The 26,425-nt window shown below is 41.6% G+C and overlaps 1 protein-coding gene and 1 long non-coding RNA gene across 5 annotated transcripts; both read left to right on the forward strand.

The window, feature by feature from the left end:
* The first annotated feature begins 574 nt into the window (after positions 1-574).
* On the forward strand, positions 575-13,594 carry rem1 (RAS (RAD and GEM)-like GTP-binding 1). 4 transcript variants are annotated; one of them, XM_035389510.1, is made up of 5 exons: positions 575-834; positions 1,858-1,987; positions 7,379-7,461; positions 8,733-9,000; positions 11,541-13,594. In XM_035389510.1, the coding sequence occupies exons 2-5, from the start codon at positions 1,858-1,860 to the stop codon at positions 11,816-11,818; spliced, it is 759 nt and encodes a 252-aa protein (XP_035245401.1). In that variant the 5' UTR covers positions 575-834; the 3' UTR covers positions 11,819-13,594. The 4 variants fall into 4 exon arrangements, with proteins under 4 accessions (XP_035245401.1, XP_035245398.1, XP_035245400.1 ...); XM_035389507.1 differs by having other exon boundaries at positions 588-834; positions 1,858-2,188; XM_035389509.1 differs by having other exon boundaries at positions 598-834; positions 1,858-2,188; positions 8,793-9,000.
* An 855-nt stretch (positions 13,595-14,449) lies between these two features.
* LOC118211733 lies at positions 14,450-18,326 on the forward strand. Its single transcript, XR_004762074.1, has 3 exons — positions 14,450-14,820; positions 16,218-16,378; positions 18,021-18,326. It is a non-coding gene; the product is annotated as an uncharacterized LOC118211733 (long non-coding RNA).
* Positions 18,327-26,425: the final 8,099 nt, after the last annotated feature.

The following is a 26,425-nucleotide window of genomic DNA, read 5'->3' on the forward strand; positions in this document are numbered from 1 at the left end:
AACAGTGGGGGACACGGTCACCCCTTCCTACGGGTGACTGCTTTGATTACTTGTGCTGTTTCTGTTGGAGGAGATTCAGCTCAGCTTCAGCGAGTCAGATTTCCTGGTAAAGACGTGAGACGTTGGACAGGGGTGCTTGACCTTTGCCCTTTCATGATAACAAGGATGTTGCAACACTGCCTTTTTAAAGGGAAAGCATATGTGCTCCGTTGAGCGAACGTAGGTCATGTTCATTTTGAATCCTAACATTAACACTGCTCTCCCCTCTGTATCCTGAGGTCGGTATAGAACACCCATCTTTATATAGCTATTCTGACATTTAGTCTAAAATGGGCTTAGTAGCTGTGCCCTATGAATTTTAGATATAGTAATAGAATAAGAGGCGACATGCAATACCATGCTTGTTCAAGAATAGAGCTATTTTTTCCTTATTTGTTTTAATCTATAAAACACAACGTTAAGCTTGTATGGGCTTAAGTGAATGCGTTGTGCATATTCCACACAATGTAAATACTCCGCTAAACATTAAACTGGAAAAGTGAGTAGCCTCCAGACAAACAGCGGTGAGGTGATGGGTGAAATGCTTCTATCACACGAATAAGAAACAAACGGTCAGGCTTGTTTATTAAGAGGAAGTGACTTACGGTCAACGTCATAGAGTCGGGGTGGGTTCATAAATAAGAATAAAGTGAACTCGCAGAATGCTAACCCAACTTGAAGCACGGACGGAGAATGACGGATGGGAGAGGCAGAGCGCTCACAGTCACAAAAGACCCGCAGGTCTGACACCGCTCGGGGTGTGGGGATTGCGCAACGAAATTCTACATCGCACTGGTGAGTTTCGCTGAACTTTGTGAGAAACTGACCCGGAGGTATCTTTCCTATGACGCTAAATGGAAAATGTGGCACTGGGAAAAGTTGCAGTGCCTACCAGCAGTAATGCTGAATATTCTCGCATAAGTGTTCCATAAGACGATTGTTCGTGAGAAAACTAGTCTGACAATGCGTAATTATCTAATAATTCTGTATACTTGTATTAATGCATTAATTGCGCAATGCGATATCACTGATAGCGAACAGTGCATTGCCATTTATTTCCTGTTGGCAATTTATATATCAGTTGTATTTCATTAGCTTATGTGCTGTGGCTACATCCTCCGCGCGCGCGTGTGTGTGTGTGAGTGTGTGTGTGATCCTAGATACCCTATTCTCCCTGTCCTGATTCCACTCTTAAATTTTTAACAGCGTTGTGGAACTTTGCTGGCTGTTGCCATGACTCCTGGGGTATAACGTTACAACGTTCCACAACCAACCTCAACAAAAACAAAGTGGAAAATTGGAGACTTGTGCTGTTGCATCTAAATAACTAGCGCTTCGCTGAGCCCCTGGCTCGTCGGCACGCCAGAACTTTTTTGTTTGAGTGTTCTTTGCTGAGTTACATGGGGAACTGGAGGTTCATGGCACTGATTGTGAATAAACTATAAGTAACGTACAGCTATTGAGGTAATTGCTTTGTCATCCATGTACACTTTGAGCTATTTTGTCTTTGGATATGGCTACAGGTACCTAACATCTGGTTTGTCATTTAATCCAATGCATAGTTATAAGTTTAAAAGGTCTTGTAAAATGTCGAGATACATAAGCCTATTTCCTGTCGTCATATTTCTAAAGCATTGATTCTGAAAAAGAACGGATTCATTTATTTGTATTCTTTGCGTGTTTGTTTACTTCCAATGGGGGTGTAAAAAGTATGTTTTGCTTTAGCTACTTTTCGACATTTTTTCTTTCTTTAATAAACTTAAGTCAATACATTTTTCCTTCGATTTTAAAGCTGTGATTTTTGTTTCTACTTCGAAGATGACGCTAAACACGCAGAGAGACAGCAAGGAGACGCTACGGAGACGGGCGAGCACTCCCATCAACCCGTCCCACCGGTCAGTCCCCAGAGACAGAGATGGACCAGCAGACCCGCGTCACCCGCCGCTCGGTCAGTCTGCGTCCTACCATCCCGGGGACAAGACTATTCTCTCACGCATCAACTGGTCCTCTGAGTCGGAAGATTCCGACAGCTCTGGGGCAGACTGTCTTTACCGAGTAGTCCTGTTAGGAGACCACGGAGTAGGAAAGTCCAGTCTTGCTAATATCTTTGCTGGGATACAGGAGAAGGATGCAAATGAGCACCTTGGAGGTATGATTAACTTATTATTATTATTATTATTATTATTATTATTATTAATATTCTGAAATCCTATGTGCATAGAACTTCATAAAGGGTCATTGAATTAAATCATTCCTTACTAATTGCATCTTTGAGAAAATACATTAAGAAGCAAGGACCATGATCCTTTTTATACATTTCAGTTTGCAATTTTCTGTTTTTATTGTACAGTCATGCTGTTCAGATAGAATTTGCCCCAGATAGCTGTGGCTAACCTCTCAGACCTGCAGACAATTAAACAATTGATCTCACAGCCATCGGATTCTGATGCCTGACGCCAGAGCATTGATGGCCAGCCAGTATTGATCTGCACATCGTACACAAAGACATTGCTGTGTTTTAGGCCTGCGTGTTTGTTGTTTGGCACTTTCCAAGTGATACTGAAGTTCCTGCAAAGGGGAAATGTCTCTTATTTAGCATTTTGTGCTTATTTTATTTTTGAGCAATCACAAAAGTTGAATCCTTTAGCAGAAGTGTATATTTGTTTGCAGCAGAAAGTTACATCTCCATAGCAGATGGGGCAGTTGTGTTTGGAGTGCGTTTATGGCAGAGGGAGGGAAAGTCCGTTCTGGTTCTTTTAAAACATGTCAGCATGCTGCAGTCCCCTGAGTCCCTGTTGTGTGAAATGGCGCAGAGTGATTGATTCCTGTTTGGCTGTGCATGCATGCTGTGCAGTGTGGCTGATTCCTGTGTTTGGCTGTGCATGCATGCTGTGCAGTGTGGCTGATTCCTGTGTTTGGCTGTGCATAATTGCTGTACAGTGTGGCTGATTCCTGTGTTTGACTGTGCAGTGTGTCTGATGCCTGTGTTTGGCTGTGCAGTGTGTCTGATGCCTGTGTTTGGCTGTGCAGTGTGGCTTTATTCTTGTGTTTTTCTGTGCAGTGTGGGTGATTCCTGTGATTGGCTGTGCAGTGTGGGTGATTCCTGTGATTGGCTGTGCACTGTGGGTGATTCCTGTGATTGGCTGTGCAATGTGAGTGATTCCTGTGTTTGGCTGTGCAGTGTGACTGATTTCTGTATTTGGCTGTGCAGTGTGTCTGATGCCTGTGTTTTTTTGTGCAGTGTGGCTGATTCCTGTGTTTGGCTGTGCAGTGTGACTGATTTCTGTGTTTGGCTCTGCGTACAGGTTTCCTGACTCCATATGAGTAACTCCCACATGGGTAGGGGTTATGTTTGTCACAACGTGTCCCTGGTGCTGTTATGACATGTTACACTGTGCAATGTGTGATAATGAGATATTGATTCAGGTGTTTCAGATTAAGCAGAGTAACTGCATAGCTGGAGAATACATGGAAAGTGTGTGGTTAGCCGCACTGTTGAAATCATCTAAAAATGATCTTTTGATCTCAGTACATCAGGGCTTTCTTCGTGAAACCATGCTGCGGAGTTTGTTGTCAGGGAGGTGGCATTCTCTGTTTGAGGTTGAGACTTTCGTGAGCCCAAGGTGCTATAAACTCTGCACTTCTTGAACTGCCATTGCTGGGTTCTTCTTTTTCTCCTTCACAATCTTTCTCACTGTGTGTGGAAGCAACAATGTGCTTGTGGCCTCTCCTTGCAAGTTTGCAAATGTTTGAAACTTTTTGATTATTCCCTCAACAGTGCTTAGTGCTACATTAAACCATTCGTGTTTCTTTTTTTATTTTTTGTACCTATTATCTGATTTGTCTTGTCAACAGCCATCTGTCTCTTTTGATTTGGCAGTTTTTTGCTGTCTCCATGGTGATGGATGACAATTTTACATGCGTATTACATCATGTTTATACCCTAGTAAAACAGGAAGTGATAGGAGGCCATTATACAGTTTAAGACTGAGGTTAACTCAAATAAGTAGGATTTTATTGCAGGTTTAACTTTCATTTTATTTAAAAGAGTCCCATGGAAGCTAATAAACTTGACACCTATGCTTTTGAGAAAAATAATATTATTCAATAATACAAGTGTCCTTAAAAAAATAATTTATTTTATAATAAAAGTATATAGTCTTCCCATATGTTTGGTCATAAAATAAAGGTCATTTATTTTATACAGCCAACAATTCTCAACCTGGCTGTATATGATAGACCTAGCTGATTATATAGTAAAGCTGAATTATGATTGCATCCTGTGTTTTAATGGCTAATATAAAAAGGTTCTGTACATTGTCAGGCACAAATCTTAAAAAAAGACAATCGCCAGCCTAAATAATTTCTAAATGACTAAATAATTGGCTAATCACTTATACTGTGTATTAGCACATTGATGGCTAATGCAAACAGGTGTACATTGTCATTAATTGCCTAGCTTGGTATAAGTTAACAGTTCACTGGTAATTCTAGCTATCACAAACCATATTTTGCAACTCTTTATTTTTTATAATGGTCCAGAATTTGAAAAAAACAAATACATATTAAACATACCACATGTGTACTCTACCTGTCTCATCTGAGATACCACTTGCATAATAAATCTTTGAATTTAAATAAGCTTGCTGGAGAAACGTAGAATATAGATATAACGTTCTACAAGATTTAACATCTTTACTTGGCTGATCATAATGAAACACTGTGAGAGAATTTGATCAGCAGCAAACACATTCAATCTGAAACGTTGTTGCTTTTTATGTTTTGAGTCCTGCAGAAGTAGTGGGCAGCATATTGGTTACTCTTGGTTTAGCCAGCACTAGCCATCATCCAATTGCTGGCCTGCCATTGCGTGGCTCGACCAATGGGGGAGCTTTGCTGACCTGGCATTGTGTTCCTCAGTCCCAGGAGAGTAGTGTTGTGTCCTGTCACACTGACGGCTCTGTCAGGCCCTGAGGAAGGTGCTCTCCATCCTCTGATATTTTATTATACACCCTTGCCTCCTTACACAGACCGCCAGACAGCCCGCCCCCCTCCCATCCGTCATATTGGCCCCTCAGAGAAGCTGATTTGGGGGAGTGAAGACATCCGCGATTGTCCACCGATACACGCGGTGTCTCCAGCCTACTTCATTTCACACCGCAGCCGACAGCCGAGCTTGCATAGAGTTGAGTCAGAGGAAGACATTTCATATGCAGCTTTTGCCATGCAGTCAACAGGCAACCGATTGACCCAGTAGATCCCAGTAGATCTAACGGCCATGGTCAACACTGGTCTTAATTCAGTCTGGGGGCCTCATCCATGCACCGAAGCATGATGCTTTATCCAGATGAGCCACCCAGCAGCCCCTACAGGTTAACACTTAATCACAGGTTTGACTTAATCACTGCTTCCCTTGATCGCACGTTAAAGACTTAATTGCAGGTTTAAATAAACATGTCAACTTGATCACAGATTTAGATTTAATTGTAGGTATAGGTGCACTCACAGGTTTACTGTATCACAGGTGTACTGTTTCACTCAATTGCAGGTATGTTTAATTACAAGTTTAGAATTAATACCAGTTTTTTATTTATTTGCGGTGTTAAACTTAAGTTTATATTTAGGATTAATAGCAGGTTTACTTGATCGCATATTTAGGTTTAATCACAGGTTTAGACTCAAGCAAACTTGTGCCTCTGGAAGTCTGCAAACGTCACCTGCACACATCCTTTGTTTAAAAAGTTATGCTGATTTATTTTATGTAATTAAAAGCAATATTCATCAGTTAAGAATTTAATTCCTTGGCCTTAATAAAGAAATCTGAATATTTTCCTGTCAGAGGCATAGTTCATGGGACGTTTCTGTGCATTTATCTGGTTTGCGGGTTTTTGTAAGTTACTGTACTACTGTAAAAATAAAATAAAATGAAAAAATAATTATAGTCATTGTCAAGCTAAAATCTAATGTCAGTTAATGAAATAGCATTTATGTTTAAAGATACAGTCTGATTAAAAGATTTAAAGATTTTTTTTCCACAAACAGCTTTAAAGAGAGCTAGAAACCATTTGTACATATAAATATTAAATATGAAAGATGTCCTTGGCAACAGGCTTGCCGATGAAGGCCTTCCTTGATTATGCAAATAAACAGCGAATATCTATTTGGGTATGGGTTTGCCATTTGTTGACACAAAGAAGACTTTAAATGGATACTTTGCACCTTTGAACACATCCGAATGGCTCAGCTCTGTGCTGTTGTGCTGAAGGTTCTTCTTTGGCAGGCAAAGTCACTTTTAAATGGTAACAGAAAAAAAAACAGAAGGTCACAGACTAAACCAGACATGCTTTATGTATCTACCTAAAACACCATGTACGTCTGGCTAGATACAATTTTGTGTTTCTAGGCTCTGAAGGCTTTGATTTTCTGGAATCCCTGGCAGTATAATGTGTGTCGTTTGGGACAGTGGACGGACACAGGGAACCAGACTGGAGAGGTGTACAGCATGCAGCCTCATACCCTACATACAGTATGTTTGGCTGTAAACACAGTGAAAAATGACATTATATCACACTGCTGGTTCCCTGCGAGAAAAAGTAAACTGTTTAGTTGAACTCCTTCCCTCTGTTCTGCCGCAGAGAGTAAACAGAAACACGCAGCTGTCACCATGGCCTCTTCACTGACCACGTGCTGTACGTGTGACGAACAGCCATAGCAACTAATGCAGGCTATGGAAAGATAATAAATGTTATCCAGTACATTAAATCACTACGATGGGCAATCTTAAGGACCTACTCCTGGATCCACTGTGGAATTTCTTAATATTGCACATTTATTTATTTATTTATTTATTTACCTTTAAAATCCCATGTCTTATACAAGGATACCCAGCATTCCTTATTGCCTCGTTTGATGATGTAAAAGAAAGGGAATGTGATGTGCATGTGGTAGCAAACACAGACGTTTATGTCTTAACCTGAGAAGACAAATAACGCGCTAAAGAAAGAATGAACTGGTCACTGTTTCCTGCTGCTGGTCACTACTCCCTGTTGCTGGTCATTGTTTCCTGTTGCTGCTCATTGTTTCCTGTTGCTGGTCACTGTTTCTATCTACTGGTCACTATTTCCTGCTTCTGGTCACTATTTCCTGTTGCTTGTCTCTACTTCCTGTTGCTGCTCACCATTTCCTGTTGCTGCTCATTGTTCCCTGTTGCTGGTTACTGTTTCCTGCTGCTGGTCACTATTCCTGTTGCTGGTCAGTGTTTGCCGTTTCCTATTACTGGTCACTGTTCCCTGTTGTTTTTTCTTTTGACCAAACGGGCCACTCTTGTTTTCCGATTTAGAGGACACCCACGAGAGGACACTAACAGTAGACGGCGAGGAGACCACCCTTATCGTAATGGACACATGGGAAACAGAAAAGCAGGTAAAACCATGAAATCTCATCACCCTTGTCTCTCACTCATGTGACTATTTTTTGATTAGTGGTTAAAAATATATGAATACATAAATTCCTCTGTGTGTTTTTTGGAAGGTCTTCAATTATTTGCAGGTTTCTTGGGAATGCAACTCGTAGTTTTTTCCAACTGTAGAGGTGTCATAATGATTCTGTTTTGTTGCTTTTCTTATCCTAGAAGGAAAACAAAATGTGAAAGCATTTAATCACTCAAACAGGCATAGCACAGGCAGGATTTGGGCTTTTAATGGAAATTTTAGCATTGAGTAGAAACCCTCTGGAAAATGGCCTGCACTTTTTCATGGTGTTTATGGAGCTGCAGAAAGCAATTTGCATTTTAAGACCAAGTGCATGCAATGCCTTCTCTTTTCAATGGATCCTCTAACACTTCAGTCTGGTGCATTATACCTGAATGACGAAGAGAACTGAACATTGGGTTACAGCACCAGAACATATACAGTGTCAACCTGGTGTGAAAGGAGAAGCAGCCAGTTGTGTTTAACACCAGTAACGTGACCACTGGCAAAGCAGCCATTTGCAATGTACCAGTGTAATGAGAAGCAGCTTTTAGCAGTGTGTCACGGTAACAAGCAGCAGCCTTTAGCAGTGCGTCATGGTAACAAGGAGCAGCCTTTAGCAGTGCACCAGAGTGATGAGCAGCAGCCTTTCAGAGTGTGCCATGGTAACATGCTGTAGAGCAGCTAACGTATCCAAGGGCCAAGCTGCCCTTCCCAGCGTGAACTTTGTTGTGGAAAAATCTGCAGCGGCACCAGCCTGCAGCAAAAATCCATGGCCACGGCCTGGGCACTGGGTGTTCTGTGCTCAGCAGATCTGATGTTTGTCACTCTGTTTTTGGGCCGAGCGACAGAGTCGCCCCCACACTGTGCCACTGCAGGGTACACTGGTGTCCTGGGGGTGTAATTACACCAGGAATCAATCTTTGCGTGCACAGGGGGGGGGGATCGAGCGATATCGGTCACGTGTGGGTTTGTCCCATGCTGCTTTACAAGGATATCGATGATGGTGATGTCTTTGTGACTGTGAGGTCACCGGGGGGTAATTGGAAAAATGATGCAAAAATGAAGTTGCACTGGCTGACTGTTGGTTGACCAAAACTAATCTATTACATAGGAATTCAGCATTTATTTCTCTGTGCAATTTGAAAGTTTAAAAATTGTAAGATATTAAAATGTCACACTACGCTAGGGGGAAAAAAGCAGATCCAGTGTGTTTGTGTGTAGAGCTTTCAGCGCACAGTGCCATGTCATATGGAAGAGCTCCTGTTCATCTCCCCGAGTCAGGAGGAAGATGAGAAGTGGGTGCAGGACTACTGCATGCAGGTGGGGAACGCCTACGTCATCGTCTACTCCATCACCGACCGCTCCAGCTTCGAGAGCGCGTCCGAACTGCGCATACAGCTGCGCAGGATCCGCCAGGCCGAGAACATCCCCATCATCCTCGTGGGCAACAAGAGCGACCTTGTGCGCTGCCGGGAGGTGGCTGTGGAAGGTGAGGCAGGGCCAGAACTCACGGTGCCACGCGGAGGCTCGGTTCAATCTAACCACAGTGTGCCCTTTTCTTATGTAGATTAATCGGGCTTCAAGCCAGTGCAAACTCAAACTCGGTCCTGGGGGACCCCTGCGTAAGCTGGTTTTTGTTCCAGCCACAATTGCAACCCCAGACTTTTAACAAGCTGTTAATTTTTCTTAATTATACTTGTCGTGTTTAGAGGGACTGTTTACCCTCTTAAGCCACATTATTTCAGAAATAGCTGTGCATGCCATGAAGAATAAAAGTTCCATTTTCACATTGTGCTTATTGTGCTATATTGAAAACAGTTACCCAAAGAGAGGCAGAAAAGTTTTAGCTGATCAAATTAAAGATTGAGGTCAATCACTGGGCTCCTACTTGGTGAAAGTATGGACACATTGCCACTAAAGCTATTAGGTAGTTATTGAAGAATTCACACAAAGTAAACAGTAATGAGCCAAACCTGCATTGTGTTAAGTTTAAGAAATAAATTATGAAAGAACCTAAACACATGTACTCAACAACCTAACTAGGAGCCCATTGTCACCTCAGTCTTTACTGTGATCAGTTAAAAACTTTTGTTGTATGTAATTGTTAGCAATATAGCACGATAAGCACAATGTGAACATGAGACTTTTATTCTTCATGGCATGCCAGGTCTTTCTGACATAATGTGGCTTCAGAGGGTATATAGCCCCTCTAAACATGAAAAGCACCTAATTAAGAAAAAGGAACAGCTTGTTAAAATTCTGGGATCGCAATTGTGGTTGGAACAAAAACCAGCAAACCCCGGGGTCCCCCAGGACCGAGTTTGGGAACCACTGCTTTAAGCGATGCTGAGCAAGTCTTTTTTTATGTTGTTCAGCATTGTTTGTTTTTGTATTTATTTATTTTTTTGTTGTTGTTTTTGAATGATCTCCTAACACAGTGGACTATATTTTAAAGGGATAGTTCACATTATGGAGGTTCTCAATGTCATTTCAGTTTTAATATACAGTATTCCATTTGCCCAGACAGTTTTGTGAGCGATGAAGGGTATTGTATTTTCTGACCACCAGCCAGCTCTGCAGTAACTGGTATAGGGGCCATCATGGATTCACAATTTTAAAAAAATATTAAAAAAACATTTATTGTGACTCGAAAGCAGATTGTGCAGCTACGTTATGTTCCAAGAGGCGATACATGTGGGAGTATTACTTTCATGGTGTTTTGTTCACTAGTGTAAAAATGAAAATCAGTTTTAAAAATTGTGCCGGAACTTCTTCCCTCCTCAGTGGAAGAGGCTGTTCGGGCTCTTTTCTCCCAGGGCCAGGGAGGCGGGGTTTAGATGCTGGCTGTTCCAGCATGGCTAACTTTGCCAAGCTAGGTACAAAGTGAAACTGAAGCTGCACGTCAGTTTCAGCTACGTTGCCGAACCTTATTTATTTGAGCCACAATTTATGGCGGCAGCGTAGCATAATGGGTAAGGAGCTGGTCCTGAAGGGTCACAGGTTCGATTCCCAGGTAGAGACTGCTGTTGTACCCTTGAGCAAGATACTTAACCTGCATTGCTTCAGCATATATCCAGCTGTATAAATGGATGCAATGTAAATGCTATGTAAAAAGCTGTGTGAGTCGGTCTGGATAAGAGCATCTGCTAAATGCCTGTAATGTAATGTCATTTACGGATGAGGAGTTGCACCAGGCTGAGAGGTCAAAGCGGGAAGGAAACTTGGCATGCTGACATCCCTTTTGAGGGCAGCTAGCTACATTTTCAATACATCTGTGTTGCCTAAAGGTAGTTTGAGAAAGTGACACAATGTCATTTTTCTGTCCTGTCGATCTGTTTTTGTTTTGAGGTCCTCTCCCTCAGGCAGTAATTTGTTTGTCTGTACAGTATTGTTGAAGTAAGTCATGCATCACAGGATATAGTTCCAACCAAAAATAAGATGAAGAATACTATTTAGAAATATAATCAGGTTATATACATACGACCTCTGTAGGAATAACCTCACTGCACAAGTTGCTCTGGAGTTACTTGAAGTGTATTATTTTTCTTTGAACCTCAAACCCATGATTTTCCCTACACCAGCCTGCAGGTCATCAAAATATCCTCCATAGCACACAAAAACTGTCTGGGCCAACTGGAAACATACACTAAACCTGGAATAATATATATAATATATATATAAGATTAAACCTTTCAACATCCAACATTTACATTCAGCCTTGAGGATGCAGATGTTCTCTGCAGGGCTAGGCACCTAGGTGGGGTTTACCCCAGAGTGAGTTGAAGGCAAAGGTGTGGCCATGCACTGGCCATTCTACACACTTTCCACATCTTTTTAGTTGTGTAGCCGCACTTCCAGAATTTCTTTTGTTTGTTGATTCAACGCATACCGTCCATTTCATGATTAAAAGACGAGGATGAAGTACGTTGAGGCTGGATTGAGCGATGGCGGGTGTTAGCCGGAAAGCGTGAGCTCTCTCTCTCTCTCTCTCTCTTTTTCTCTCTCTCCTGTTCTCCCCTCCGGCGACAGAGGGCCGGGCGTGCGCCGTGGTGTTCGACTGCAAGTTCATCGAGACGTCGGCCTCCCTCCACCACAACGTGGACGAGCTGTTCGAGGGCATCGTGCGGCAGATCCGCCTGCGCCGCGACAGCAAGGAGACCAACGAGCGCCGGCGGTCCGTCTACAAGCGCCAGGAGAGCGTCGCCAAGAAGGCCCGCCGCTTCCTCGACCGCCTCGTCGCCAAGAACAACAAGAAGATGGCCCTGAAGGTGCGCTCCAAGTCCTGCCACGACCTCTCCGTGCTCTGATGGCCAGCGTGAACTTTGACCTTGCCCGGCAAGCCACAGCACAGGTTTATATTCTCTACCAAAAAGAACAATTGCAAAAAGGAGACTACCGGTATTTTTGATGGTCTGCTTGGCCACACACACACACATGTGTTGTACACACACACACATACACTCATGCACAGACAAACATTCACACACACATATACACGAGAAAGAGAAAATATTTATTTTAACATTACCAAACTAGATTTTTCGCTGGTCAATCAAGATGACTGTATTGGGTTAAATACATGCTAGAAACTCAGACTCAGTTTTTACAAGAGGGACCAAGATGTATTACATCGCAACTTCAACAGAATTAAACTTATTGTTGCTAAACCGGCGCCTTATCAGCAGTTTGACTTATCTGTTTGAGAGTAGGTGTGACGCATCTCAACTCTTTTTACGTTTTCTTACCTTTTCTGTTTGTTTGAAGGTATGAGAATGGTCAAATCCCAGATTTTTAACTGACTTTGTATGAATGCGTTTTTGAACTTGTGACACTGGAGAACATCTTTTTTTACATGGTGAACATCTTTTTTGATACATGGTATCAAATTATAGTGACCAATGAGAGTGGGTCTCTGTAGTTATTATTCTGTCATTTACTACCTGTAGCTGCAGCCTTCTGATCTGACGACCTGTAATTTCAGTATTTGAAAAATACATTCTATCTGTGAGACGCAGAACAGCAGTTTGATCATAGCAATAGGAAAAGGTCTGTTGCCCAAAGTCAATTATTAACTTAATGCTTTCTCCCCAAAACAAGCCAAAGGAAAATCCTGAACTTTGCTTTACAGTGGATAGATTTATTTTCCAGGTCAGTTGTTTTAGTTAATTGGAACCTGTACCCTGTGTTCAACAGGTTCTACTTATATTTTCCCTACAAAAGACCTTGCTTCACACAGATACCATTAGCGACATAGCATCAGCAGTAGCAACTGACAGGTTGAGTGCAAGGCTTAGCTCTGTGGGTATTTTTGCGATGGAGCTGAGAGTTCGGACTGGAGGCTTCCACAATGACTGATATGGTCCTGCCCATGGATAATGGAAGGAGGAGCAGACCAGAGAGGAGCTTCACCAATCACAGGGTATATTGGTAACTACAAGCAGAACAACGCTATTACATTACACTACAGGCATTTGGCAGACGCCCTTATCCAGAGCAACGTACAACAAAGTTTACTTCCTATATATCATAAGGGACACCAGAAGTATAACCAGAAAGTATTCACAAATAATCATGAGCATTGTTGCATTTCTTATCACCAACATACTCTTTGATTGGTTGAGTTCCTCTCTGGTTTTCATGCAAAGGGTGACAACACTATTACGTGTCCCTGGTCAAGAATGGAAACAACTTCTCTGTCTCAGAAAATGCAACTAATCAGTAGCTCCAAAACCTGTGATAAAATCCCTGGAATGGACAGTGGGTCCAATGTCATTTTACTTCAGCGCATAGACAGTCTGTTCTCTGCCAGCTGTGGCTGTTTTGTTTGCATTGACCTTTCAGGACCTAGTTTGCAGTGTCATGTACATTTTTCAGGATTGTCACGTCAGACAAAAAAAAAAATATTCTGTTTCTTTGAAAAGTCGAAGAAAAGAAAGAGAAGAAGTGTACCCTTTAGGACTGTAACTGAAATATTTGACTCTTGGGTTTCAGTGTGAGCAATAACGTTTTTTGTAAAACTATTGTGTTGCTCTGTACTTTGGTATTGTAAATAAAATAAAAAGACGTGTATATGACCAAATATATGTATGTGTGGGGTATATATGTATGTATATATGTATATCCACACACGTGTCTATGACTTTTTTTATTAAATAAAAGATGTTCAATTTACTGTATACACCAGACGGAGTGTTTTTGTCTACACTATTGCATTGCTGAATACTCTGCATTTTGAGGCACAAAGGGCTTTGGCCAGGAGAGCCATTACATCACTGGCCTGTATCCAGCACCCAAAAAATCCACAGGATGCTTGGACAGACACGTCATCATATGCTTAGACTTGGAAACCACCAGCTCCTTCATCTAAGGGATGATATATTGATATACTGTAAGTACTTACCAAATTTTTCTTATGTCTATATTTTCCTTGATGGTGAAATTCTGATGGAGTTGTGAATGTGATGTGTATGAACCACACTGACTATGGTTTAGTTTACTAATGTCACCCTTACTTTAGGTGACACGAGCCGTTTAAAAACATTTTTACACTAGTAAGCTAAAAGCTGATTGGATGGTTTTAGTCTTAAGATCTCCTGGCTGGTGTAATAGAGAACACAGAAACCTCAACTGCTAAAAGTTTGAGGGTAGGTTGATGTGTTCTGCCCATGCTATTACTGCAGCAATGTAGCCAGAAATGGTCGCATAGCTGGACCTGCAGAGAACAAGGTGCACCATAACTATTTAGGTGGTTCAGCCATGGTAATTGAATGGGCCAGGATACTATTTAAGTGGTCATGGTTCACTGTTACGTTCCCTTGTTCTGTGAGTCTGCGTGCATGTCTTAATCCTGGTGGAGCTGATTGGGGCTTGATTACTTGACGATGCGCACCTGTGTCCAAACCAAAAGGCAGCTGGATAAAGCCTGAAGACACCTCAGTTGTGGGGGGCTTTTTGAGAGATTCCTTTTTGATTCAGATTCCTTTTTAAGACTACCTTTGCTTTTGTGTGCCAATTGTCTGCTACCACATGTTGTTGTCTGTTTATGTTTTGTTTTTGGTACTTTTCTGTTGTAGGTTGCAGGTGGTCAAGCAGTTTCCTTGTTTTAACGCGTTTTTAGATGGTTAGTCCAGAGCAGGAAGAAGTTTGCTGGAAGACTCACTCATTTTGCTTTGCCTGGGTAGTGAGGTTTAGAATGGTGAAAATTGGGAAATACTGGGCCTGATCCCCAGAAAAACCAGGACGTGAGGTAAAAACACTCATCAGTGGAAAGTAAAAATACACAAAAACAGAAGCAAGGAAAACATCCCTGGTGAGAGAAATCTCTGGAGGAAGCCCATTCTTCACTGGCTGGCCTGTTGTCAGTAGTTAAAGTTAGATTATATATTCATAGGGAAGTAACGGGGAGTCTGTCAAAATAATCAGTGGTGGTAATAGCCAAGCAAAGACATGTATATTAAGGTCCTTTTCCCCCCTCAATCAGTTTAAACTGATGTTTACTAGTTATCGTGTCTAATTTAAATAGCCAGCAGAGGTTAGAACAGCTTAGTCGGTGAGTCAGAAGAACATAAGCATTCAGGTTGTGCCATGGTGTGTGTTAGAACCTGGAGAGAGTCGGGGCCAGAGAGGTCTGTGAACCCAGGGTGGGGTGATGGGGAAGAAGCCCCCGGGAAGAGTACAGAAATGGAATTGGGTTACGATGTTGTTCATGGCACATAGAAATAACTTCTACCTGTCAAAGATTTGGGGCCTACTACCAATACTTCAGTCTTTGCTGAACGCACAAATAGATGAATTTTTGGGGCATCCAGGCCTTTATATCTTTAAGACGTGCCTCTAATTTGTCAAGCTGGATGTCTTCACTGGGTTTACCTGTCATATTAAATTGTGTCTTCTGCATGTACTTTTATATAGCACATACAAGAATGATCCCATTTTGCTGTCTGGTAAGTCCAGGCCGTGCTGAAAGTTTAATTATTTTCTTTGGTGTTTGTGTGAAAACTGGAACATTGCAGAGAAAGAAACACAGACAAAATTGCCTTTATGTTCATCTGAACTGATGCATTATACAGAGTTTTAAACTGTAGTTATAACTTTCAATTTATGTTCTCTGGCAAATAAAATGGATAGTAAATCCATATTACAAAACAAGCTTCTGCTAGAATTAAAAACAGTGCATTCAGTGGTCTTAATGAAGAAGAACTTAGTTCTAATCTGAGTGCTTATCAATTAAATGTTACCACAGTTTTTTGGCCAGCCATTTATTTGATTGTATAACATTCAGTGCAGAAGAGAAAAAAGACACAAGCCTAACCTTTTACATAAATGAAACTTATTACATCACATCATTTGAAATGGTTAACTGACACGCCTCTTGGGATTAGAACTCATTCACCACTTGAATCTCCATGATAATGCTCTCGAGTCTCCACACTGAAGAGGGTGTTGCTGGCCTTTCATTGTGTCTTTTGCAGATTGTGCCGGGCCCTGTCATACACAACAGAGCGCATTGCCTCGTTGAAGCTCTATTTTTAAAGCTCTAAGGGTGTATCGACCACATCATTTCAGATAAACTGCTCATCTGTTTAGCCCTATTCTCAATTAACCATACAAAAAGATATAGTGCTGTGACACTGCTCAAAAACACCTTTTCGAAACCAAATAATCTGATAGCAAATTCATGACAACCGTTTTATGTATCTTCACCAGTATGTTCCACTTCACCCAGAGCAGCTGCACACAGCTGCCAGAGGCCAGAGAGGGTGGAGCTGGGCCTGGGAGACCAATGAACTGAGAAGCAAATCAGACTGGAGACCAATCAGATCCTCAGTTTCCTCTGCATTCAGACTGCTATGTCTCTACTGCTGAAGGTGAAATTTTCTAATTGGATAGATGTTATGAATATTCATGAAGGGGTGGGGCCATGGGCAACACCTATGGCAATGGATGTTCTGTCATTAGGTCTGCCTCACCTTGTCAGGCATAGATATTGATAATGTAGCACGTAATGTTTAATGGAGAGCAGGAAACCCATTGTTATCAACGGGAACCTCTGACAATAAGGAAGCAGAGATTGGAGGAGCTGATAATTGCATTACTATAGAAAATCTTTGGTTGCATTCCCAAAGGATCTTCAACCTGACTAGAGTATTCACTTGTAATCCTTGTGATAAGCCTGTAACATTGCAGTTACTCTGCCATCTCAGTGTGATCCACAGTTCACTGATGTTGAATATAAGTGTGTTATGATTTCATTAGTGGGACCCACTGGGGAGCTTATAATAATCTTCTGAGTGCTATGGGTGTGTTGGTGCTGGGCTGAGATCTGTGTTGTGTTTCTTTCATATATAACCTCTTTCTCCTTCTCTCTCTCTGTCTTGCTCTCTCTCTCTTTCTCCTTCTCTCTCCCTCTTTTCATCGTCGGTGTGTGTGTGTTTGTGTGTGCGTGTGTGTGCGTGCTTGTTTGAATGTGTGTGTGCGTATGAGTGAGTGTGTGTATGTGTGTGCATGCGTGCGTGTGTGTGTGTGTGTGTCTGTGAGGGTGAGTGTATGAGTGCGTGTGTGTGTGTGTGTGTGTGTGTGTGTGTGTGCACGCCTGCTGCACTGACAGGGTCAACTCTTTCCACTCTGCCTGTGACAGCCAGGGAGGGGGGAGGGACTGTTGGCTGGAGGTTCAGCACATTGATTTGGTTTGGGTAATGGAAAGAATGCATAACCTTTCCCCCAAACCAATACAGCCTACACGTGCACACACACTCTCACACACATGCACACACAAGTGTGCTTACATGCACTCAGCCACATATATAAACACACACATTCACACTTATAAAAGTACAAACACACATTACACATTCACACATATAGCTGTATGCACACATATTCACACACATAAACATACACACATATTCACACATAACGATGTACAAGTGTATAAGCCCACTTATGGGTTTAAATGTGTGAGTGTGTATATATGTTTATGGGTTCATGTGTGTGTACATGTTTATGTGTGATTGTGTGTGTGTTTATACAGTGTGTGTGAATATTTGCATAAACACACTCACACACACACAGAGATACACATGCATACATGTACATGTGTGCTTACATACACACACATACACAGGCACAATACTGATTTGAGAAAAGCTCATCTAAATCAATGAAGTTGGGGTAAATAATAAATTTGCCCTTGGGTACAAATAAAGAAACCTTGAAGTACATGGAAAGAAGAGAAATTTGATTCGTGTAGCCACAGTTATCAGAATAAGATGTGCAGTAACTTTTGTACTGTAGCTGTGCGTGTGGAAACTCTGATTCTCCCATAATTCCAGCTCTTTCATTGCACGTACTTTTATTCTGAGAGCCTGGTGTTTTATACAAAGCCACCTGCTTGCAATGCTTCTAAATAATCCAGGATTTCACTTGGCGAAGGTAAAGAGGCGTGCGTGGTTAGAGGGCCTGGGGTTGTGGCGGTTCGTTCATTGTTCTCATCTGGTTTATTACTTGCAGGGACAGGAAACACTGCTCTGCTCTCCAGGCTGTTCCCAGGTCTGTGGTTCTGGGGTTCTGTGGGACTTCCTGTTTGAAATGCTCATGGGGATTTCCCATAATTCACGGCCCCCTCCAACGGACAGTGCCAACCTGCTGGACCAAACAGTTTGCTTCTGCTAATTTTATGGGACATCTTTTCTTCAACCTTTGTTGTTATGTCCAATGGACCTTTTTTATCTATAAATCAATCCTCAGTATTTGGAATAGGATGTTATTTGGCAAAACTGAGCATGTGGAAAACGTAAACCGCGGCGACATTTTAATAGAAAATAATTTTTTTAATGCCGCAACTGTCTTAAGGCTTTTTTTACAGCTGAGTCTTTGAACTCTTTAAACTGACATTGAAGTCAATGCAAAATTTTCACGCCTTCGTGTCTTTCCATGTTTTGCAAAAGCGTTCACTCGTGTTTTCTTTTAAGAAGGTTGGGGAGACGGGGGAGTGTTCGGGGGGGGGGGGGGCGGGGGCTACGAGGGCTCTGTGCGCTGCATCACGTCCCTGTGACCGACGGCGCTCCGGCGCGGGATGGAAAATGTGAATAAGGCGGGGGAGGCTGCGGCGGGGAAGGCAGATGAGTCTTCCTCGGGGGCTTGCTCGCTCGCTAGCTCGCTTGCTCGCCCGGCCTGCTTCTTGTAAAGTGTCAGGGACCTGGAGTCCTCCAGATGTGTGTTGTGTTTACGCTGTCCAAATCCCCCCAGAGAGGCCTGCATTTGGCCGCGCGTCCCGCGCTCGCAGAGCTGGGGGAGACGGAGCCCTAATTATGGAAAGTTGGCAGGCGGGGGAGCGGGGAGAGAGAGAGAGCGCTGAGGTGGGGAGCAACGGAAAGAATGAGATTAAAGCCAAAGAAACGCAGCAATAAAGTTTATGAGACAAAAAGATGAGTAATGAACTTGCTCCCCAAGCCTTCTCTTTTCTTTCATTTTTTTGCGCCAAACTTTTTCCTTTGGAATGACATTTAAGCGCTTTTACATCTCCAGGCATTCATAACATTTCAGTAGCGAAAAATAGCGAGGAACATAGGTTGCAGGAAGTATATTTTTAAAAAGAGCAACCTTGCATTCAATGATAAATCTTTTTGTGATGGTAATTTCTCATGACTACATGTGTTTTCCATGAAGCAAGGCTGGACAGAACAAAATGGCTGCAGTTTTCAGCATGCAGCTGAACTGCTAGATAACGAGACAATAAAACCACACAAGATTTTTTTTATTACCTAGTAAAAACATGATACATTCAGGAAGTAAGGGGAAAAAACTTTTTGAAGGGTACATTAAAGACTACAGCTGCTGTTCTTTCATGTTTCTCCAAGGTGTTAAAAGAATTTGTATATGTTTGTACAGTCCAATCCAAAAGTATTTGGATGGTGACACAATTTTTGTTTCACGGCTTTGTACCCACAATACACTGGATTTTAAATGAAATGAATATGAGGTGCGGACTGTCAGCTATCACGGGTGAACTGCATTGCATTTACAGCCCTCATAGATCCTCCATTTTAGGGGACCAATAATTATACAATTGGCTCAACTGCTTCTTGGCGAGCTGTGTGTCATTGCATCATTAGTTTATGCAGAAGAAAGCTGACAAAAGATCTAGAGTTGATTCTAAGTGTAGCATTTGTTTTTGGAGTCTTCTTGTTGTCTCTCAACATGAGGACTAAAGAAGTATCAGTGTGGGTAAAGCAGGTCATCATGAAAGATGCTTTCTTGTGGAAGGCTACTTCTGGGTGCAATTGTTCTTGCATACATATTCAAAATTCAAAAACTAGTGTTGTGCTGCACCAAAGCCCTGTCAGAAAAGCATTCACATCACATGGATGAGAGGCCCAGGAAGGAGGGTACTTCAGTTCAAACATTTAATATTCATTCAAACACACAAGGCCGACATATTCATTCAGGACTCAACATAGCAGGAGCTTGTGCTTGTCAGACAGTTGTAAAGCACCAGTCTGATTGGGACCACATGCCATGAAGGTCGAGAGATAATGCGTGTGTACATGCGAAAATACACCGTGATGAATATTCCAGAAAGATTGCTGAAACTGTACTCCCTGTTCCCTGTTTAAGCAAAAAGGTAACTAAAAGGTAAATATGTGCTTAGGTAGCACAGAGGTCTGTACAGAAAATTATATTTCTTTAAAATATCTTTCTCAATGAATATACATTTAGTGACTTGCACAGAAATGAACAGAAATACATTTTCTTTGCAACCCTACTTCAAGCACTGACTAACAGCTTTAATATTGCAAAAGCATATTCTTCTCAGTTCATTGTGAATATGACAGTTTTTCCAGCCCTATTGTTAATGTATCTTTGAACTACACCCCCTGAAGTAAAACGTCTGTCTTTCAAAGGAGAGCAGGTCAGACGGCCCTCCATTCATATGAGAGAGAGTAACAGCCAGAGCAGTGGTCACCAACTCTGTTCCTGGAGATTTATCATCCTGTAGGCTTTCACTCTAACCCTAACAAAGCACACCTCATTAAACATATAGAGATCTCATTGGGCTGCTAAGTAGTAGAATCAGGTGTGCCAAATTAGAGTTGAAATGAAAACCTACAGGACGGTAGATCTCCAGGAACAGGGCTGGTTACCAGTGAGCTAGAGAAGGGACTGCAGCTGAGAAAGTGCCATGACAGGGATACAACCCCGCCCACAGGATGGGATGCATATACGGCTCAAGAGTCAGCTGCCCTACAGATCTCATCACACACCTCGGCTAAACTCTTTCTTAATTCAGTGCATGTAATTCATAAAGTGCTACCTTCAAGTAATAACTGTTGGCCAGTGAATCTGTCCCTGTAATTCATATTCACTCACAGACTGCCTGAAGATGATCTGCAATAGAACCCCAACAGACAGCCAAACAATAGAACCCTAAAGTACAGTACTGTAATAGAACCGTTACAGACAGAGCTACAATAGAACCCTAACAGACAGACTAGACTTTGTGAACATCCCATAGAATGCCCCAGGGTAGATGCAGGCTGTTTTTTTGTTTTTTGGTCACCTCCAGAACCCGATCCAAAGGTTCAGCACTCCATATCCTGGTTCTCAGATGAACCTCAGTGGAACTGAAGTGTGATGTTCTCATCAAGATGTTTGACTCAGCATAGGAATTGTTTTGAAAAGGCCAACATCATATGTCCTTCTCTATGCTGTAATTCTGGCTGTTTACATCACATCCAAGGGCACATTTATACCAGAGTGCACAACCCTCAATATCTATGTTTGTGTGGAGCTCCACCCTGTATCCTGTTGTCTTAACGATTAGGGCGCCCATATATCACATTACAAAAAACAAGGACAGGGGTGGGCGGGCAATATGAACATATAGCAATACTAGGCTATTAGTTAGTTTACATATGGTCTGCGGAACGAGCGAAACCTAACTGGACATTTTTAGGAATTTAGAAATCCTGTCTGGATGTATATTCTCGGTCACAAAAGATGAAATGTTTGGGAAAAAGAGGATGCCCAGGTAACCTGTGAACTGTCGCCATCATCTTGCCTTCAGAGAAACTATAGCAGAGTAACTAAACTGAGAATTGAGAATTACACTGGCCTAAACGGCAGTTGACTGGCAAATTTCTACTACCAAACAAGCCTTTGGAGAACTCAATTTTCCCCTGCACAGTGCCACATGAGGTCACATGTCTGTTCTGAAAACAGACGCCCACATCTCGCCCTCTCCCTTCCTCAGATGCCGAACACTGACTGACTTCACCAAACAGCCTTGGACACAGCGTACGGCTCGCTCTCAGTAAATCAATCTGACTGTAGCCTGAATGGTGTGTCTTCGCCTCTCCCGTACAATTATGGCCTTGTGTTGAATGTGGTTCCCGATTTCATGGGGCCCTATTTATCACCATAACAATATGGGAAATGTTTGCAGTAGTAGCAAGTACCGAAGTGGAGGCAGGAGCTGTTTTCTTTACGGTGGGGGAAAGTATTTCTTGTCGTACAGTTTGAATAATGGACTTTGTGTACGGTGCTGTATGGGAAAATGAGCTGGAATTTGTCCTTGTGGTGTGCTGTAGGACACGAACACGGCGACCATGCCTTATGAGGACAGAGCGTAAGGTGCAGTGCTTTTCCGCATCACGTCACTGTGCTCATCCCCCTGCGAAGTGTGACTTTCTCACCGACTCCAGCTGACCACAAATCACCTGACGTTGCTGCAGTTCAGCGATTGAACGTCTGATAGTGTTACATTACATTACATTTATTTGGCAGACGCTTTTATCCAAAGCGACGTACAATAAGTGCATACCGAAGGTCATTGGAACAACTGCAAAACACAGGTCCGATAAGGTACAATACTTATTTTGCAACAGTTATTCATAGCCATGAACACATTAAGTCCAGTTCACACTATAAACATTACTCTCTGACCTAACTTATGCTTAGTCAAATCTAGGAGACATGACAAGCTACAACGTCAAAATAATGATACGAAGTACAGTAATTGCTGGATGGAGGTACGTGTAACATGAATGAGGGGGATTTAAGTGATAGAAATGATCCCCAATTGGGAGTGCTCTGCAGAGTGGTGATAATTAGTTAATCCAGGTGAAATGTGTCTTTCATCCATGCTGAAGAATTCAGTGCAGCCACTCTGAATCTGCTTACGCAGCGTATTATTTCCCTTACACATTTTAACAAGTCATGCTGAATATTCTCACTTTTACATGACCTAATTACATCAAACATGGAGTATTTCCATATGGAAATGGAATCTGCCATAACATAGTGTAAATATGTTGCCTTTTTTTGAAAATATGATGAGTATGTTGTGCAGGTGTGCACTATATTGCCATGTCTGAAATGAGCAATTTCAGCAATTTATGTACTTGGCCATATATTGTGAACTGTTGTGATATCTTAATAAAATATTTTATTTCAATATATTCTCAGTAGAATACATTTCCATTAAGGTTTTTCTTACATGTCTTCAATGGAGTATTCTAGTGGATCCCATCAGTTGTGGATTAGGACCTGTATGCTGCATTATTGCATCAGTGGTGTTAGTGAGGAAGAATATCAAAACCCATGTGGGGTAAGTACTATTAAAGACCTTATGCAATAATGTTTTTTTCTTGCATTCAAAATGTTCATTAAGCTGCAGATAAACAAGAATACTAAACTTTTTTTCTCAAAGCAGGAACAGAATGAAATTTCCTTTTCTAATGTAATTATGTCATTACCAAACAGGAGAGCTGGAGGTCAGACAGATGGTCGTGCCGCTGATTGATTGAAATGCGAATGCTATGCTGCTTACATCAGAAGCATGATTCATAAGGACCATTACCAACTCCTCCTGTAGTGGATAACATAATATCTTTGTTGCTCTCAGGATATGAAAAGATTCATTTAATATTTCAATGTAGATTTAACATATATAAAAATATATATTTAAAAATGATGAATGCACAGGGTCTTTAAAATGGCACATTAGGCCGCACATCCTTTAAGAAAACACAAAGCAAAGAACATTTTTCCCATAAAATCCAACTGCTCCGATCACAGCTCTGCAACAGATTAACCCCTTTTGACGTTTTGACCAGAGAATGGGGTGTCCCCAGCGATCTTCTGCATGTGGTCTGTTGCTTTTCTACTCCCCATGACCTTCCATTTAACTGGATCCCGTTCAAAATCTGAAAGATTGAGGCACAAGGGCCTTCCACTGCGCATTATGCACAACAAAGAATTTCCTTTAATTGAAAACAAAATTTCCATTGCTGAACAAACACAGGGCTCCGGGCTGTGGCTCCGCTCCAGAACGCTGCATCTGGGAGGGCCCATCAAATGTGCTCCCTCCACATTTTTTTTCCCCCTGTTGTGCAGTGACACATTATGCTCACATGTTGTTTACTCAGTACTGCCGAAGTCTCCGATGAAATTATGCACAGGAAGAGTGGATTACACAAACTTGGCTAAAGAACCGCATATAAAATTTCTCAGGCTCAATCTGAAACCTTCTGAGCAGTACCTTAACGGTTCTTCAGCCAAGATACTTATAAAAAATTATTTTTACTATGATATTTCATAAACATGTAGGTCCTTCTGTTGGACAAGAAAGCTTTTATACAAATAAAATTAGCCAGAACGTCTTACTCACATTTGAATCTTTTGGCATATGATTAAAATAATCACTGTCAAATCATTGCTCATTGCAGATTATAGTATGTGATATTGCCTGCTCCAATTTTAATGATATATCTGTTCCTTGGAACTGCAATTGCAATGCATTGACATTGACAGGGCTTTCTGTCTTTTGAAAATAGTAAAATAATAATTGTTTTCAGAGGTCTCACAAAGTGTTTACATCTGCAGTTCAGCAAAACTGAAAAAATAATAATGTTTGAATTGTTTTTAATGTTTCTGTTTCAACTGTTTATTGACAGGCTACTGATGCCAATGGTGCTGTTAATGGAGATCATCCAAAAACAGATGTGAGCTAAGTTTAATTACATGCATCTGTCTTCTCCATACCTCCTTATCCTGGGCAGGGTCACAGGGGTGCCGGAGCCTATCCCAGCATGCATTGGGCGAGAGGCAGGAATACACTCTGCACAGGCCTCCATTCTATCGCAGGGCACACACACCATTCACTCACCATTCAGTCACACACTCATACCTATGGGCAATTTATAGTTTCCAATTAGCCTACCTGCATGACCGTGGAAGTAAACCGGAGTACCCGGAGGAAACCCATGCGGACAAGGGGAGAACATGCAAACTCCACACAGATAGGCCCAGGCCAGATTTCAACCCAGGACTCGCTGTGAGGCAACAGTGCTACACACTGCACCACTGCCCCTCCATACCTTATCACTGTTTCTAATTACAGAAGACTGGTAGCTGTTATTGCTACATTTGAGACACCCCGATTATCACTGCAGACTTTCCAAGAAGAACTAACAGTCTTGCTTTTTACAGGGGTACAATACAACTCAAAGTCTACAAGCGAAGAGGCCGCTATTATTCCCAGTTTTGTTTATGCCATAGCGGGGTATTTGTTTCTGCCAGATAGGGGTAGCTGTGGAAACACATTACATAACTAGTGAGAACACTGTGTGTGTGTGTGTGTGTGTGAAGAGCAGTATCTGTTAAACTCACTATTAAGGACTTACACACTGTCTCCATCTGTACAGCTGCAGAGACTGTCGTTCATGTCTTCTTGTTTGTCAAACGCATGTACCGTTTGATGTCTGAAACACCCAAAAGAAAATCAATTCAGTGTCCTTTTTTCAGTATACTTAAAGTTTTTTTATTTCCCTCTCTTGTCTCCCTCTCACATTGTGGAAAGCCCATCAAGCAGTAGGTAGAAGTGGCACTTGAGACCGAAGACCCTCTTTTCACACAGACTAGAAACTTGTCATGTATAATATTACTCACCTCTCTCTGAACATAGGCTGCAGGAGAACAACTGGAATTGAAATGAGCTGTGTATTATGGAACAAATGGAATAAAACAGCAAAACTAGTTTAGGACCTCACAAGGGAAACAGCAGCTTTAATGACCTACAATATCCTTTCTGACAGGGTGGGTTTTTGTGTATTTACTTGTCTATGTGATTTGTGTGTGTGTGTGTGTGTGCATTTACTTGTTCATGTGATTTTATGTATGCATATTTATGTATTTATGTAATTCGCATGTGTTTGTGTGTGCGTATTTACTTGTTTATGTGATTTGTATAATTGAATTACAATTATTTGAGATGCACTATGCTGGACAGTGTGTGAATGTGCACAAATACAGGGCCCCCTAGTGGACACATGACACATTGTTGAATAGTTGGGATTGTCATGATGACTAAGCTTACCATACAAAACAAAACTGCAGTGCTTATGTTATTTTGGTGATATATTAACTTAATAGATTATGTGAATTATGTGAATTTTCTACAGACAAATTTGTAAATATAGGGCAGTAGCTGTTAAGTCAAATTCCAGTTTCCACAGCAAGTTTTAAAGTCAAATTGCCGGGGATGATGTTCATTTATCCTAGGATTTTTTTTTCCTATGGGTGACTCAACTACAAACACGTACAGCAGGAATACTTCATCAGTGTGCTCTGTTGCAGTTTCTTTGGAAAATTACAGAGAAAAGTAACATAAAAGTACATCACATTCCAAGCACTGAAATACTGCCTGCTGTAGACGATTGTAATTTGCATTATGCTTTTAAATCTTTATCAACAGACATCTTGTCAATCAAGACAAGTTTTTATATCACCGCCTGACTTCAATAAGAATAAAATATGACAAATATGTTAGTGGATTAACATCGACTGAAATCAGTTCAAAGAGTTCTATTCGGTTTACTCAATAAACCAGGTTCCCTTCTTTACTAAGTTATAAT

This window comes from Anguilla anguilla, chromosome 13 (genome assembly GCF_013347855.1).
Source record: "Anguilla anguilla isolate fAngAng1 chromosome 13, fAngAng1.pri, whole genome shotgun sequence".
NCBI lineage: Eukaryota > Metazoa > Chordata > Actinopteri > Anguilliformes > Anguillidae > Anguilla > Anguilla anguilla.

Coding starts and splice junctions, on each gene's coding strand:
- rem1 (XM_035389507.1), top strand. CDS start 1,858: ATGACGCTAAACACGCAGAGAGACAGCAAGGAGACGCTACGGAGACGG. Junction 2,189..7,378: donor TGCAAATGAGCACCTTGGAG/GTATGATTAACT, acceptor TTTCCGATTTAG/AGGACACCCACGAGAGGACA. Junction 7,462..8,732: donor CATGGGAAACAGAAAAGCAG/GTAAAACCATGA, acceptor GTTTGTGTGTAG/AGCTTTCAGCGCACAGTGCC.